Below are 13441 nucleotides of genomic sequence, written 5' to 3'. Positions count from 1 at the left end.
AAATCGTTCAGGTCAAGTAATTAACATCCAAAACTACTATAACAGCAGCTGCAACTACTACCACAACAAGAAACTGTTAATCAGGTATCAACAATACAAAACTAAAAACGCACCAGATTGAGCATTGATGATGTAAAAGCATGTGAAGCACAATCCTTATCTAGGTTAAATAAGTTGAATATGAAGACAACGTCCAACACTCAGTTATTGATCTAGAACTATATCCTCTGTGCTGATATGGAGAATTTCACATAATTGGGTGAAGCAAGTCGTCTTATCATAACCTAATTTCATAATAAATGATGATTTATTGCCTAATCTGTGACGGAAGACAGTCGATTCAACCCACTCGACAACCCAACCCAATCAACCAGATTTTTCTTCACCTTCTTTATGTTATTCTTACTTACTTACTTACCAGGGAAAGTAAGTGGCAACTTACTTAAACCTCTGAAGCAGAATTTATCGTTCCAGAAATCAACTAATCGAGTCTGTCGATCTGATAGAAATGTAGTAAAACACTGACTTATATTTGCCTTGAATCTTAGAATCAGACCAGATCTGAGTTTTAATAAGTGGTGAGCGCAGGCCCGACACGAGTGTGTTTGTTTCACTTTGAGTGCAGCTGAGATAACAGAGAATGGACTGCAGTGTTTTTGACATTTTTTCAAACAACAACAAGCTATCATGTTGTAAAAACGACGAGGTGTTGCCATTGTAAAAAAAAAAAGAAAAGGATCAGAAATGACATACAGTAAACCTTTGCTCTGGGTGCCGCTGCTCCTGTATGTATGTATGGTGACTGTAATGCATTTATAATGACTCTCAACTGAGCACACATTTAGGTAATTTACTTAAGTATGAATTTAAAGTACTTTCCAGCTCATGTCACGTCATACCTCTACTCCATCACATCCAGAGATAAATATCGCACTTTTAACTGCACTTACATTACCAAGATCTGTCATATATAGAGTATGATGACAATTGAATGCACTGTTTTAATGCACAGTTTTGTATGGTACATTCAGAGATCAAGAACAAAAGCTAATGAGAAGTCAATTAAAATAAAATCTTTAGCAAACAAACAATAACAAACAATGAAAAAATACAGTTGTGCAAATTCGGAAATTTTGTCTCTTTTTTTTGTCTTTTAATTTTCTATTCTCTAATGCTCTCAATCATACCCATCAATGATCTAGCATGTTCTGACTGTGCAGATAATCCCGCCCCAGACTCTGACTCACACATATACTCTGAATGTCACGTACAGCTCCTTTGACAACTGACTGTTAGACTATAGGTAAAAGGTAACAAAAGCTATTCATTGGAATTAAGTGATTGAAATAACACTAATTCAGTGTGTCCATTTTTCTAATAAGTATAAATTAGATTGTTTTCAGATTAATTTACTATTAAAGAAACTTTCATGAAAATACCTTGGTGTCATATTTGCTGAAACTGTCATTATATTCTGAGTGCATAAGACAGTCTGTGAAAAAATCACGTCCCTCCTATTCTTGCAGCTTCTAATGGCATCTGCTACAATCAGACTGCTGCACAGGCAGCAATAACCAATCAGAGCTGAGGAGTCTCTGACGTAGCTGTCTATCACGGCTCGTGAACTTCAGTCAAACTGGCATCGCTGCTAAAATAGGAATCTTATTCTGTTACTGTGTTGCCTTTTTTTCACTTCAAATGTTTTTAGAAACACATTTTAGTGTTCTGTTTAGCTGTAAAATAAGACAGCTGGTCTGACTGGTGGGCTTGGTACTTTGTTTAATTGTTTCTAACATGGAAGACAGGTCACATATGTTCTCATTTTACAGCCAAACAGTACACTAAAAATTTAAAATAACATCTCTTCTTTGTCCAGCATCCAACATCAATAAAAGATTTTGAGCATTTTCTCACATCTCTTAAATTCAGCTCAGCCTTCCTCTTGTCTCAGCCTGATTCTAAATTTATTCTTGCCCAATTTCGTCCCTCGCTGCAGTAACCTTTATTATTTCTGAAATACTCTGCTCTTAAGAGAACAGCAAGGTCCAAAAGAATACGTGAGTGGCTTAGTAATGAGCCACCACAATTTCTGTGATCAAATTCAAGTCTCAGCTGTATTGCCTGTATTGTATCTGTTCTCAGAGTCGTCTCTGAGAAGCCTATGAGCACAGCAAAAGAACTACTGATGTTTTCTTTTGCTCCTTGTACCTCCTGTGGAGAGGTTGGGGAGAAACAGATCAGAAAATTCAGTTATTTCCAAGGAAGAAGCTGATTTATTTCTCAGAGACAGAGAAAAGACTGTAGTGAGCAGCAAAATTTTCCTCTGCGGTGAGAACATTAGAAGCGCTACAAGCAACAGAGTAGACAGAGGAATATTATGTTTTTTTATTTAGCGCTGTGTGAATTTTGTGACAGTTTCAGCAAATATGACAAAAGTTATTTTTATAAAAGTTACCAACTGTAGCTTTAAATATTAGTGCATTTTTCAGATATTAGAGGAAGTATATTAAGTGATATTTTTATCTGTATTGTGTATTTTTACTTTTGATAAGAATGTCAATTACTTCCTCAACCACTTCTCTCAACTACAACTTAACACAGCCAGAGAAACAGAAGACTGTAGATCTGAACGAGACAGACGAAGAATAAAAACATGTACAGGAAGAAGGAAACGTGGACGAAAGAAGAAGCATGTTTTTACGATCAAAACATCTATTTATAATCCAGCATTTATGATTCAAAGAAGGGAGGTGCAGCGTCATATATGAACTGAATTCCATAAAAAAAAATGACTTGACTTGTGGGAAGCAATTCAGAGTCCCAGTGATAAGGGATCCTCTGTGTCACACTCTGCGAAAACCGTGTGGGTGTGTGTGTGTGGTGTGTGTGTGTGAGAAGGTTGAACTTTGTGCTCAGCTATTTCCAGTGTGTATGCGTTTATCACAGACACAATCATTTTCAGCAGAGAGCCTCCTGACGTTACTCTACACAGCTGCTGTATGAAGCAATAAGTCCTGAAGTAAACACAATTAGGTTAAAACTTTTTTGTTATTTCTTAAAAAAAAGAAAGAAAGAGAAGAATCGTTGAAGTTTTTGCTGTTTTTGAGAAGCAGCCATGATTAGCCGTAACTTCAAGAATATACTGGTGGTCTCTGTCGGGTTTCTGTCTCTGTTCACGGCTTATGGAGGGCTGCAGAGTTTACAGGTACGTGGAAACATTTTTTTTTATTTATCATATACTGTAGATTTACTGTTCACTAAAACACTGAGATGTAGAAGTTAGTGTCTAGGGGACTTAATCATGGGTGGAGTCATGAAGTGAGAGCTTACTAAGAAATTTTAAAAAATATCTTTGGCACATCATTAACAGTGTTACTAACAAAAATTAGTTTGTTTTGATTAAGAAACTGTATTTATTCAAATATCAGAAGCTCTCTACTGTATCCTAAAAAGTCAGAAATTAGTTTTACATTTATTAGTTTTATCCTTAAAATAAGATCAATTGCTTATTCAAATACTTCTCAAACAGTATTATATATGAATTTAAGGGATATAGTCATTGTGTCATCAATCATGAAGGGGGAACTAGTTAATTTTTTTAAAATGTCTTGTGTACACAATTCACAGCATTAATCACTGATTATTTATATGTCACATCATTCATTGATAAATAATATTCCATTTAAATTTTCTTATTAACTCCATTGAAGTACATTTTTTGATCACCTTGAAATCGTACATAATTTGATATTACTTACTTACTTTTCAGACCAGGAAAATGTATCCTGATGTACCCTAATGAGTTATCTAAGTTCATTATATAAGAGCATATATTAGTTGTATCTTTCAAATATGCATCATTTTACATGAAAGTGCCTCATTTAAGAGTTAGCATGATGGTGGCTTTAAGGGATTAATTCATTAGTTGATTTATGAAGGCACGACTTCTTAAGGGATCTTTAAAAATGTCTTTGTGCATTATTTACAGCATTACTCCCTGTTTATGTAGACATATATTTGTAAACATCAAACTCATTAAATTTACTAATTAATTCCATTAATTGTCATTTGCCCAAATATCTTCAAATTGTATGTAATTTGGTAATCATAACAACTATTTAATGTACTATAAAATGAAAAATCTTAGGTTTTGTATTAGTTATTATTACTTTCATGTCTAGCTGTAATTTTATTACATTAGAACATTTGATTTACCCATTAAAAGTCCCATATAATATCTATATCTATTTATGTATGTATGTATATATATATATATATATATATATATATATATATATATATATATATATATATATATATATGTATATATATTTAACATCATACCTCATCATACCCTACCATAACAGTGTGAGAAAGCTTTGTTAATGTGTCGATTTGTGGAGAAACAAGTGGCCTAATAAAAATAATAACAATGATAAATGTATTTTATGCATGATTTTAATGGTCAATAAGGAGTTGTTAATGTACAAAGACCTACATTTTACTCACAAAGTCTTTTTACATCTTTGTTTAAATTTCTTCTCAAATCAGAAATTGAATTTTCCTAAAATGATTTCATGCTGTGCTTGTACTGCACTGGTTCTTTTAATACAACGAGTTTATCTTTCTTTGTTTTGATTATAATACTAATTTATTGCACAAAAATGTCTTTTTCAAACAATAACTCAGTGTATGTGTATAATGACTTTTTCATTGAGAATCCACTCATTCCTGCATATTTCCATATTTAACTTGCTAGAATGCCCTAAATGTTGTATTATGTTATATATTATATAATAATAATTATTATAATATATATTAATGTATTGCTACTCACATACATATATTCTTCATATTGATGCTATTTGCTTTTCAAACTTGAGTTGATGAAGTAAAAGTATTTTTAACAAAATTGTCATTTTTAAAATTAGTGCCAAAGCAAGCGTTCCTTCACTACCATTGGGCCTCATGCAAGATCTAGACGTTTGAAAATGTTCTTGCACAAGGCTCCCTGTCCTCTAACGGAATCTGGTCCCCGTGTGTGCAGAGCAGCCTCAATGCAGAGCAGGGGATGGGCGTGGCGTCTCTGAGCGTTATCTACGCCTCCATCATCGTCTCCTCTATGTTCCTGCCCCCAATCATGATCAAAAACCTGGGCTGTAAATGGACCATTGTTGTGGGCATGGCCTGCTACGTCTCCTACTCCTTTGGAAACCTCTATCCTGGATGGTAATCAATCAGTCAATCAGCCTCACAGTCGTGGTGGCTGTTAAACATTGCTCATTATTTACATTATATATATATAATGTATATATATACATTATTATCACAGGATTGGGGGTGGGGGTTGTTTATTTATAATGAAGGTAAATTGACCTTTTAAATACAACTTACTACCAGGGCTGACAGTGTTAATGCGTCAATCACGATGTGATTAAGGTCTGTACATAACAAGTTTTTTTTCCAATCGTGTTAATCGCCTGCCAATATTATTGCCTTTAAGAGGCTGTACCAGGCTAACAGCTTTAAAGCTACAGTGATGATATTGGTATCGTATGAAACTCAAAGACCAGAGGAATCCAGTGGTACCAAGTCATGATAGCAGTAAGGGGGATAAATGACACTCCAAACTTAGGCTAAATATTTTGCGATGGAAAAACGGCATGGCAATTTCACAGGGGTCCTTTAATATCTGACCATAAGATATCTGTGGTTACCCATGAGTCTCCTCTTTACAGATGTATGCACTGTATGCTCATCCCATGCATGACTGCTCTACTTATTGCTGATACTACTTACTGAATGTACACCAGCTTTTGGCTATCTAAGTGGTCATCCACTGAAATTATTCAAATTGATTATCAAAACTGCACATGCACAACTGAAAATCAACTGACTTATTTATCAGATCATCATTTCAACAACAACCATACTGCTGCCTCTCTTCCATATGATGTAACAGTCTTAAATTACCACCACTGCTACTGCAACTACTGAGCTGACATCATGGCTGCTTCTTTCATTCTGACATAAAAGTGATAAATACACAGCATCCTCCTCCTCCTGCAGCTCCTTTGCTCTTTTTCACACAGGTACACCCTCATTCCCACCTCAGTGATCCTGGGTTTGGGCGGCTCTCCTCTGTGGTCGGCTAAGTGCACCTACCTGACCATCTCCGGCAACATCCAGGCTGCTAAAGAAGGCAAGAAAGGATCTGATGTCATCAACCAGTACTTTGGCATCTTCTTTTTCATCTTCCAGTCGTCAGCTGTGTGGGGAAACCTCATGTCGTCACTCATCTTTGGACAGGACATCAACATAGGTAGGAAGACATCTCGAACTGAATCATGTAGGGGAAAATAAAACACTTCCTTTTACTACAAACGACTGAATTTCTGACTTAAAATTAGTAAGTCATCCATACTAGTTCTATATACAATACACTGGTGTGACGAAAGAAATATGAGACGTTAAATCAGTCGTGGCATAAGTATTTTTACTTTAATTTTTTTTTTTACATTTCCTTCTCCTTTCTATTTCTACACTACTACATTTTTTATCTCTCAATGTTTAAAAGTTACTTTTTTATGGAGGAGTATTGGGGCCAGGAATAAGGGAAAAAATATTTATTTATTTTTCTTATGACTGGCACTAATACCAGAGGTTTGAGTTAATTCTTGTAATTTCAACTGTACTACTACTACTACTACTACTACTACTACTACTAATAATAATAATAATAATAGCATTTCCCTCCTCTGACTTATTTGTTTCCAATGCTTAGCCTTAACACTGGTAATTTGATCATAACCTTATATGATATGATGCAGAACTACACTTCTATTATAAGCCAGTAGAACACAAAGCATCTAAAATTGGCTCAGTGTTGATGAACTACAACATTAAAACATTCTTAAATGTATTTGTTAGTGATAAAAACAGAATAATATAACATTTTATAATAAAATACAACACTGCATGATGAGTGCTTTAACTGTAAGTACATTTTGGTTAAAATACTTCTGTATTTTTACTTAACTTAATTTTTAAAGTCAGAACTTTTACTTGTTTTCAGAAACCAGCATGAAGCTTTACCTGCGATGTCTTCTTGCAGGCTTTACACAGATTAGTCTCCATCTTCTGATGAACTGTGCTCAGTCCACAAAAAGTGTTTTGATGTGGGTGATCAATACATGTTGATCACAAATTGGAAACAAAAGAGTTCCCCATTTCCAAACAGTTCCAAAAGTTTATTATTGGCTGCAGGCACATCCACATGGTCAGAGTGGAACAAAGTTGAACTCTGGCCTCTGAGTTTACTGGAGCTCGCAGGTGGTCGCACTAAAACTAGAACAAAATGCTTGACTTCCTTTTACAGGCTGCTTTAAATCGAATAATCACAGAAGTATAATGTGATGCCTTCATCACATGAAATGGGCACTTGAGCTCCCCATGGGGATCTTCCTGCAGGTCTTCTGCTTCCTGCTGAACCAGTGGGTGTGACCACAAAGACGGACCAGTGAAGTCAAAATTATGTCAATAGTCCCGCCTTCCTGCCTGTCCTGTCAAATCAAACTGGCTTTTGTTCCATAACTGACAGCCCATTGGTTTATACCTGGTTCAACTGGAAATACCTCCAAAAGTCCAAAACACTAAAGCTTGAGTATTAGCATCAAATCATAATTTACAAGCAAAAGTAAAAGTACTCATGCAGAATGAATGAGGTACATTTTAGATTAAAATGATCATGTGTTCATCACTTTAATGTTGCAGCTGGTAAAGACAGAAGTAATGTTAATTAATTAATATAATGTGAATTGACCCTAGAAATCAATAAAATTGTATTTTTAATCTATGATTACATATATTTATCCAGCATGTAATTACAGTTTTTATTATTAATCTGAATCTGAATCATACGGTGAGTTATTTAATAAATTTAGTGGAATAAAAAGTAGGTAAGTAGGTAATGTACTTACATCCCGTGTATGTAGCTGATACTGCTACACAAACCCATCAGTGTCAAAGGTCCAACCACTGGCTCTTTTATGGGTTCATTTTAAAAGAGAATGAGAGAGGGTGTGTGCTAACTTAAGCATGCAGTTTACCATTTTATTGGTGTAAACGCTCTCCAGCTTAACAGCTCAGCACTTATTGAGATGCATTTCTTGGAAGGGCCAAATATTTATTCCATATTTATTTCCTGGGCACACTGTTTAAGAATGAAATCTTTAAGTTTGATTGTTTGTCCTAACCTGTTACAAATTGAACTTATTTTAACAAAGAGACATTCAAAACAGACCTTTGACTTCCCACTGTCTAAGAGATATTGTATTTATTGTCAGTTGTCGCTTTGAAATTTGCCTTTTATTGCAACGAAACACATCCAACAATAATTCTTAAAATATAATGTTTGTTAAAATAGAAAATTGGTAGTAATATAAACCTAAATCTCACTTTTTTAAAGTTTTTTTTTTCTTTTTTTGCATTACATGGTTGCTCACCATCCTTTACAGAGGCCTGCCTACATTTGATTTTTGTCATTTTGGTTTTAAGTTTTTGTCTTCAAAGGACATTAAATAGAGTTTTCCCCAGAAACTACATAAAAATTAAAACTGCAGTTTTTATTTGTCTGTAGCTCCTTTTTTAGGTTCTTGGTGAGGAATTTAAATGAATTGTGTCTTTGACTTTCACTCTGACAGCTATAATCCCGGACGAGCAGCTAGAGTCCTGCGGAGCGGCTGATTGCGGCCTCAATATCAGCATCAACGGCACGACCAGCAAACCTGCTCAGAAACTGGTGTGGACACTTGTCGGATGTTACATTGGTAACGCAGAGTTTACTTTGCATCACAATGAAAGACTTAATGAGTTTGCTCTTCCATAACAGAAAATGATTTTTATAGGGATGCACAATATCAAAGGTTTTGCCCATATCTGATGTGGCGCTATAAAAACAACGTATTTGGCTGGTAACTGATACCAATACAGATATATCCACTTTCATCCCCACCTATTTTTTGTGGTAATCACCTGTCAACTGTAGTGGAAATAACATCATTACTCTTACTATGATGGCCCACCAGCAGATGGAGACATCCTGCTTTCCATTGTATGTAATATTCATTCATTGTACAAAATAAGAAAAATGCTTAAACTTAGGATTGATGTTTTGTACATGTTCACTTTGTCATTTAAAAAACATTGGTTTGTGATATCAGCAGTAATCAGCATGTTAGACAATTCCAATATTTCATTTTAAAGCCAGTATCTGTTGATACTGTTAATGTGCCAATATTATCGATCATCCCTGATTTTCTGCGCTGATCCCTGCAGATCAGGCAACAACAAAGATGTTTTTTTCAGTCGTATGACCTCAACTGATCATTTTAGGTCTCACTGCAGATGACCAAATGGCAACACAGTGTCACCAGTCACCAATAACATTAGTGTATATCTATCATATTTTCACATCTAACCGGGTGACTTGAAGTTTTATTAGAACCAAATAAAACTGAAATGGTGATTGTTGGAACAGTGGAAAAACGAGTCAAAACATTTTCTTACGAGTCTACTTAGTTTCTGTTGACTTTGAATGAAGTGTATTTTACAATGATAAAACTACAGTTTATTTACATGGAGTCTGGTGGGTTTGGCATAGGGATTTTGGGGCTGTTTAAACAAAAATCAACCATAAAGAGCTCTATCTCTGAAGGGAACCTTTCTATAATGTTGACAATAATTACAATCTGAGTCCATGAGTGACAAAAACAAGCACTTCTTGTGGATGCAAATTGATGGTGCATAAATGCGCAGAGTAGTTACATTGCAGTCTGTTTTGCTGCTGCCAGCTGTAGCCGTCTCGCTCAGTACTGGACCAATTTCAAAGTGGTCACATTAGTCAATTAAGACACAAAAACATGAGAAAATAGATTCCAGGTTGAAAAATACTTAAGTTACCCTTCAAGACAGCCACTGACAGCAAAATATATAAAATACAGTGGTTTAAGTAGAGTTGTTTTAATTTCTTCCATTATTTTTCATCTACAGAAACTGGGATTTGTGCATAGAAAGGGCAACAGCTTGAATACTTACGGTGTCGACTCTTTGTTGTATGGCAGGCGTGGGTGTGCTGGCTATGCTGATTGTGGCCATTTTTCTGGACAACATTGATCGGGAGCAGTCCAGTGAGTTTCGGGAGAACAGGGAGCCGTTCTGCCACACTTTCCTGGCCACGTTCAGACTGCTGAAGGACTGGAGGCTGGTGACCCTCATCCCTCTCACCATGTACAGCGGCTTCGAACAGAGCTTCCTCTCTGGGGAATACACCAAGGTGAGACTCCACTCATGAATGAGTAACTCATGTTCTCGCACAGATTTTGGTGAAAGTCTTACAATGCTCGATCCTGAATCTATCTCCCTTTTACCGAGAAGAATTTTCTAAGCTGCTCTGAAAATATTTTACAAGAGAACTCTGATTTTTCACCTCTACAATATTGTCAGACTCATGATGGGCAAAAATGTATGAAAATTGATGCAGCTAAACCAGAGATAAAGTCTTTTAATAAAAAATTAGACAAAAGACACTTTATTTGTCACTGTATATGCGGTGCCTATAAGATATTTATAAAATGTGGTTCCTACATTACCCACAATGAAATTTCGACAGCTGACAGTTTGGCTAGAGATTCAGTTTTGCTTATGGTAGATGCTCTAGCCATATTTTAGGATATTTTACTAGAAAAAAGAAGTGTTTGCAGGCAAGCGGCAATCTCTGAGGCTGAAAAATAAAGCCAATGTGGAAGTGCGAAAAACTACAGTTCCTCTATTGACCACTTGAGGCTGGCTCCAAAACAGAATAAATCCCCATAAACCCCCACTTCAACCCCTAGCTTTACAGCAGAAAAATCTCATCCTCTGCTCAGACAGTAACAAACTCCCAAACTAGTGTTTACATTCAATATTCACTTTCCTTTTAGCTTAATTTTGTCCAATTTCCAACTGAAATATCTGGATTTTTAAATGAATCCACTATTTACAAAATGCACCAACTGAATTTCTGTGAGATATGAAATATTTATGTATGTAATATTTTGGATACTACAAGTAATTTGCTTTGTAAATCCATGTTGTGTTGCTTTGCAGAACTATGTGACGTGTGCTCTGGGGATCCATTTTGTTGGTTATGTGATGATGTGTTTTGGAGCCGCTAACTCTCTTTGCTCCTTTCTCTTTGGACGTCTTGCTCGGTACACTGGGAGAGCCGCACTCTTCTTCTTTGGTAAATTATCTTTAGTATTTTTATAAAATTTTGTAGATAGAATAGTATGTTTTTCTGTAGGCTGACGAACAAGTTGTCCTAGTTCCGTCTTCAAAAGCCTATGGGATTTTTCCATTAGATTTTGATCACTGAACATTGTATTTTTCATCACTTCAATGTAATAAAGTTGCATAAAATCTACCAAATTTTTTTTTTTACTTAAGAACAGTACTTGAGTAGATGTACTTAGTTATATTAAATCTCTTGTTTTACACATATAATTATACAATAATGGGGGACTAAATGATGCATACACTGCTTTAAAAACCTGATCCGAGTGAAGTGCTGGCATCTGTTTGATTTGCATCTCTCACTTTTCAGCTGCGCTGACCAACTTCGCCTGTATCATTGCTCTCTTATACTGGAGGCCTCATCCTGATGATCTGCCCGTCTTTTTCGTTTTTCCTGCTCTGTGGGGTATGGCAGACGCAATCTGGCAAACTCAGACCAACGGTAAGAAACACACACTTTCTTTTTTTCTTTGTTTGGAATTTGTTTCTTCTATTTACACTTTCTTCTTTAATTCATTTGCTTTCTTTTGCAGCTCTTTATGGCATCCTCTTCCCCCGGGAAAAAGAGGCAGCGTTTGCAAACTACCGTATGTGGGAGTCACTCGGTTTCGTCATCGCCTTCGCCTACAGCACTTTCTTGTGCCTGGAGTATAAACTGTACATCCTACTGGCTGTTCTGGTGCTGACTGTCGTTACTTACCCCATAGTGGAGTTCTACGAACACAAGAATCCCACACCACCCATTGAGGAGGGAACCTACCAGTCTCACCAGGCAAAAATTGAAACAGATGAGCACAAGATAATTTACGAGACATCAATGTAGAGACTGAAGGGCGTTTTTGTTTAATTTATGACCTGCTTGGCCATGAAGCTGCAAATTTGTCTGATACTGAAGCTGACATGTTCAAACTACTCCAAATAAATTCAAAAATATGCGATGGGTATGATGAAACTCCAATCACAAACTTGTGCTCTTGTTAGTGTTTTACTGGCAACCAGTCAAAACTGCACACTAACAAGGCTTGGACAATAATATTGCATATTTGACTCAATAATGAGTCTTTGTAGCTTTTTTAGGAGAAATATTTTGTATTGTGTGCACTGTCATTTATGCCTGTGAAGCTAAAAATGAAGGTTGTGTATGTACTGGTTAAATACAGATTATGCACTAAATAAATGTCAATCAATTGGTTGTGACCAATAACCTTATGAGTCCCAGTTTTATTGCTTCTTTTTAAGAGTTTAAGGGCTCTTGTGTCTGGGTGTGTGCAATTATCCAACAGCGACAAAGCAGTATTGTTACCAGCAGAGTTATTTTGATACAATTTTCGCTTTCCAATACTGATTCCAATACTTGAACTTGACTATAAGCGAATACAGAGTACCAATCCAATACCTATACCTCAGAAAAAAAATACAGCTGTATACTGCTGACCCTAAACCTAAAGCTGTTGCATTTTTACTGGTGGAATTTTAGTCTGAAATAATATTGCTGACATTTTGATAAGATTAAAATATTTACCAGAAATAAATTATTTTTCACTGCTCTAAAACAGCACACGTCAGTGACTTAGCAGCACAACTTGATGTGTAGGGTGCTGTTTTAGAGCTGCAAAGAAAAATTAAAACTGCTGTTTTATCCACGTGGAACTACTTCTAAGTTAAGTAATAAATTACATTGTGTCAGATCAGTGCTCAGACCAGTGTGCTCCCTAATGCCCAGATTACTAGCAAGAGAAACCAAGATGATTTGAGTGGATTATTTTGTTTCCGTCCAGTTTTAATTAAGTGTGTTTTATGATGAGTTAATGAGGCAAGTAAGTCTCGTCAGTCTTCTATGACTGAGAGAAAGTTGTATTCAAAAGGTGTACAGTTACTTTTTCTGTTTTAAAATAGTTGACAGAATATGACTTTTCTTAACATTTTCTGGGTTTCTTTTGTGCATTCAGTGATCTGAAAAGCTGAAAGTAAGTAGCACACTCGCCGTCGTGTGTGTGCCTAGAACAAATGTGCAATTTTATCATTTAGTACTCTACATTATACAATATGAATATGCAATAAATGAATAAATTACACATGCAGTGCAACATAAATGATTGACACTTTAACA

General features: G+C 35.7%; 1 protein-coding gene across 1 annotated transcript; it reads left to right on the top strand.

Moving 5' to 3' along the window:
* The first annotated feature begins 2952 nt into the window (after window positions 1-2952).
* Window positions 2953-12540, top strand: unc93a (unc-93 homolog A). Its single transcript, XM_042503994.2, has 8 exons — window positions 2953-3205; window positions 5048-5229; window positions 6093-6322; window positions 8703-8828; window positions 10122-10333; window positions 11146-11281; window positions 11642-11773; window positions 11865-12540. Exons 1-8 carry the CDS (start codon window positions 3116-3118, stop codon window positions 12152-12154), a joined length of 1398 nt encoding a protein of 465 aa, XP_042359928.1. The 5' UTR covers window positions 2953-3115; the 3' UTR covers window positions 12155-12540.
* The last annotated feature ends 901 nt before the right edge of the window (window positions 12541-13441 follow it).

Source organism: Plectropomus leopardus, chromosome 16, assembly GCF_026936395.1.
Source record: "Plectropomus leopardus strain MGB_pleo_1.0 chromosome 16, ASM2693639v1, whole genome shotgun sequence".
NCBI lineage: Eukaryota > Metazoa > Chordata > Actinopteri > Perciformes > Serranidae > Plectropomus > Plectropomus leopardus.
This window is presented reverse-complemented; position numbering and strand designations above follow the sequence as displayed.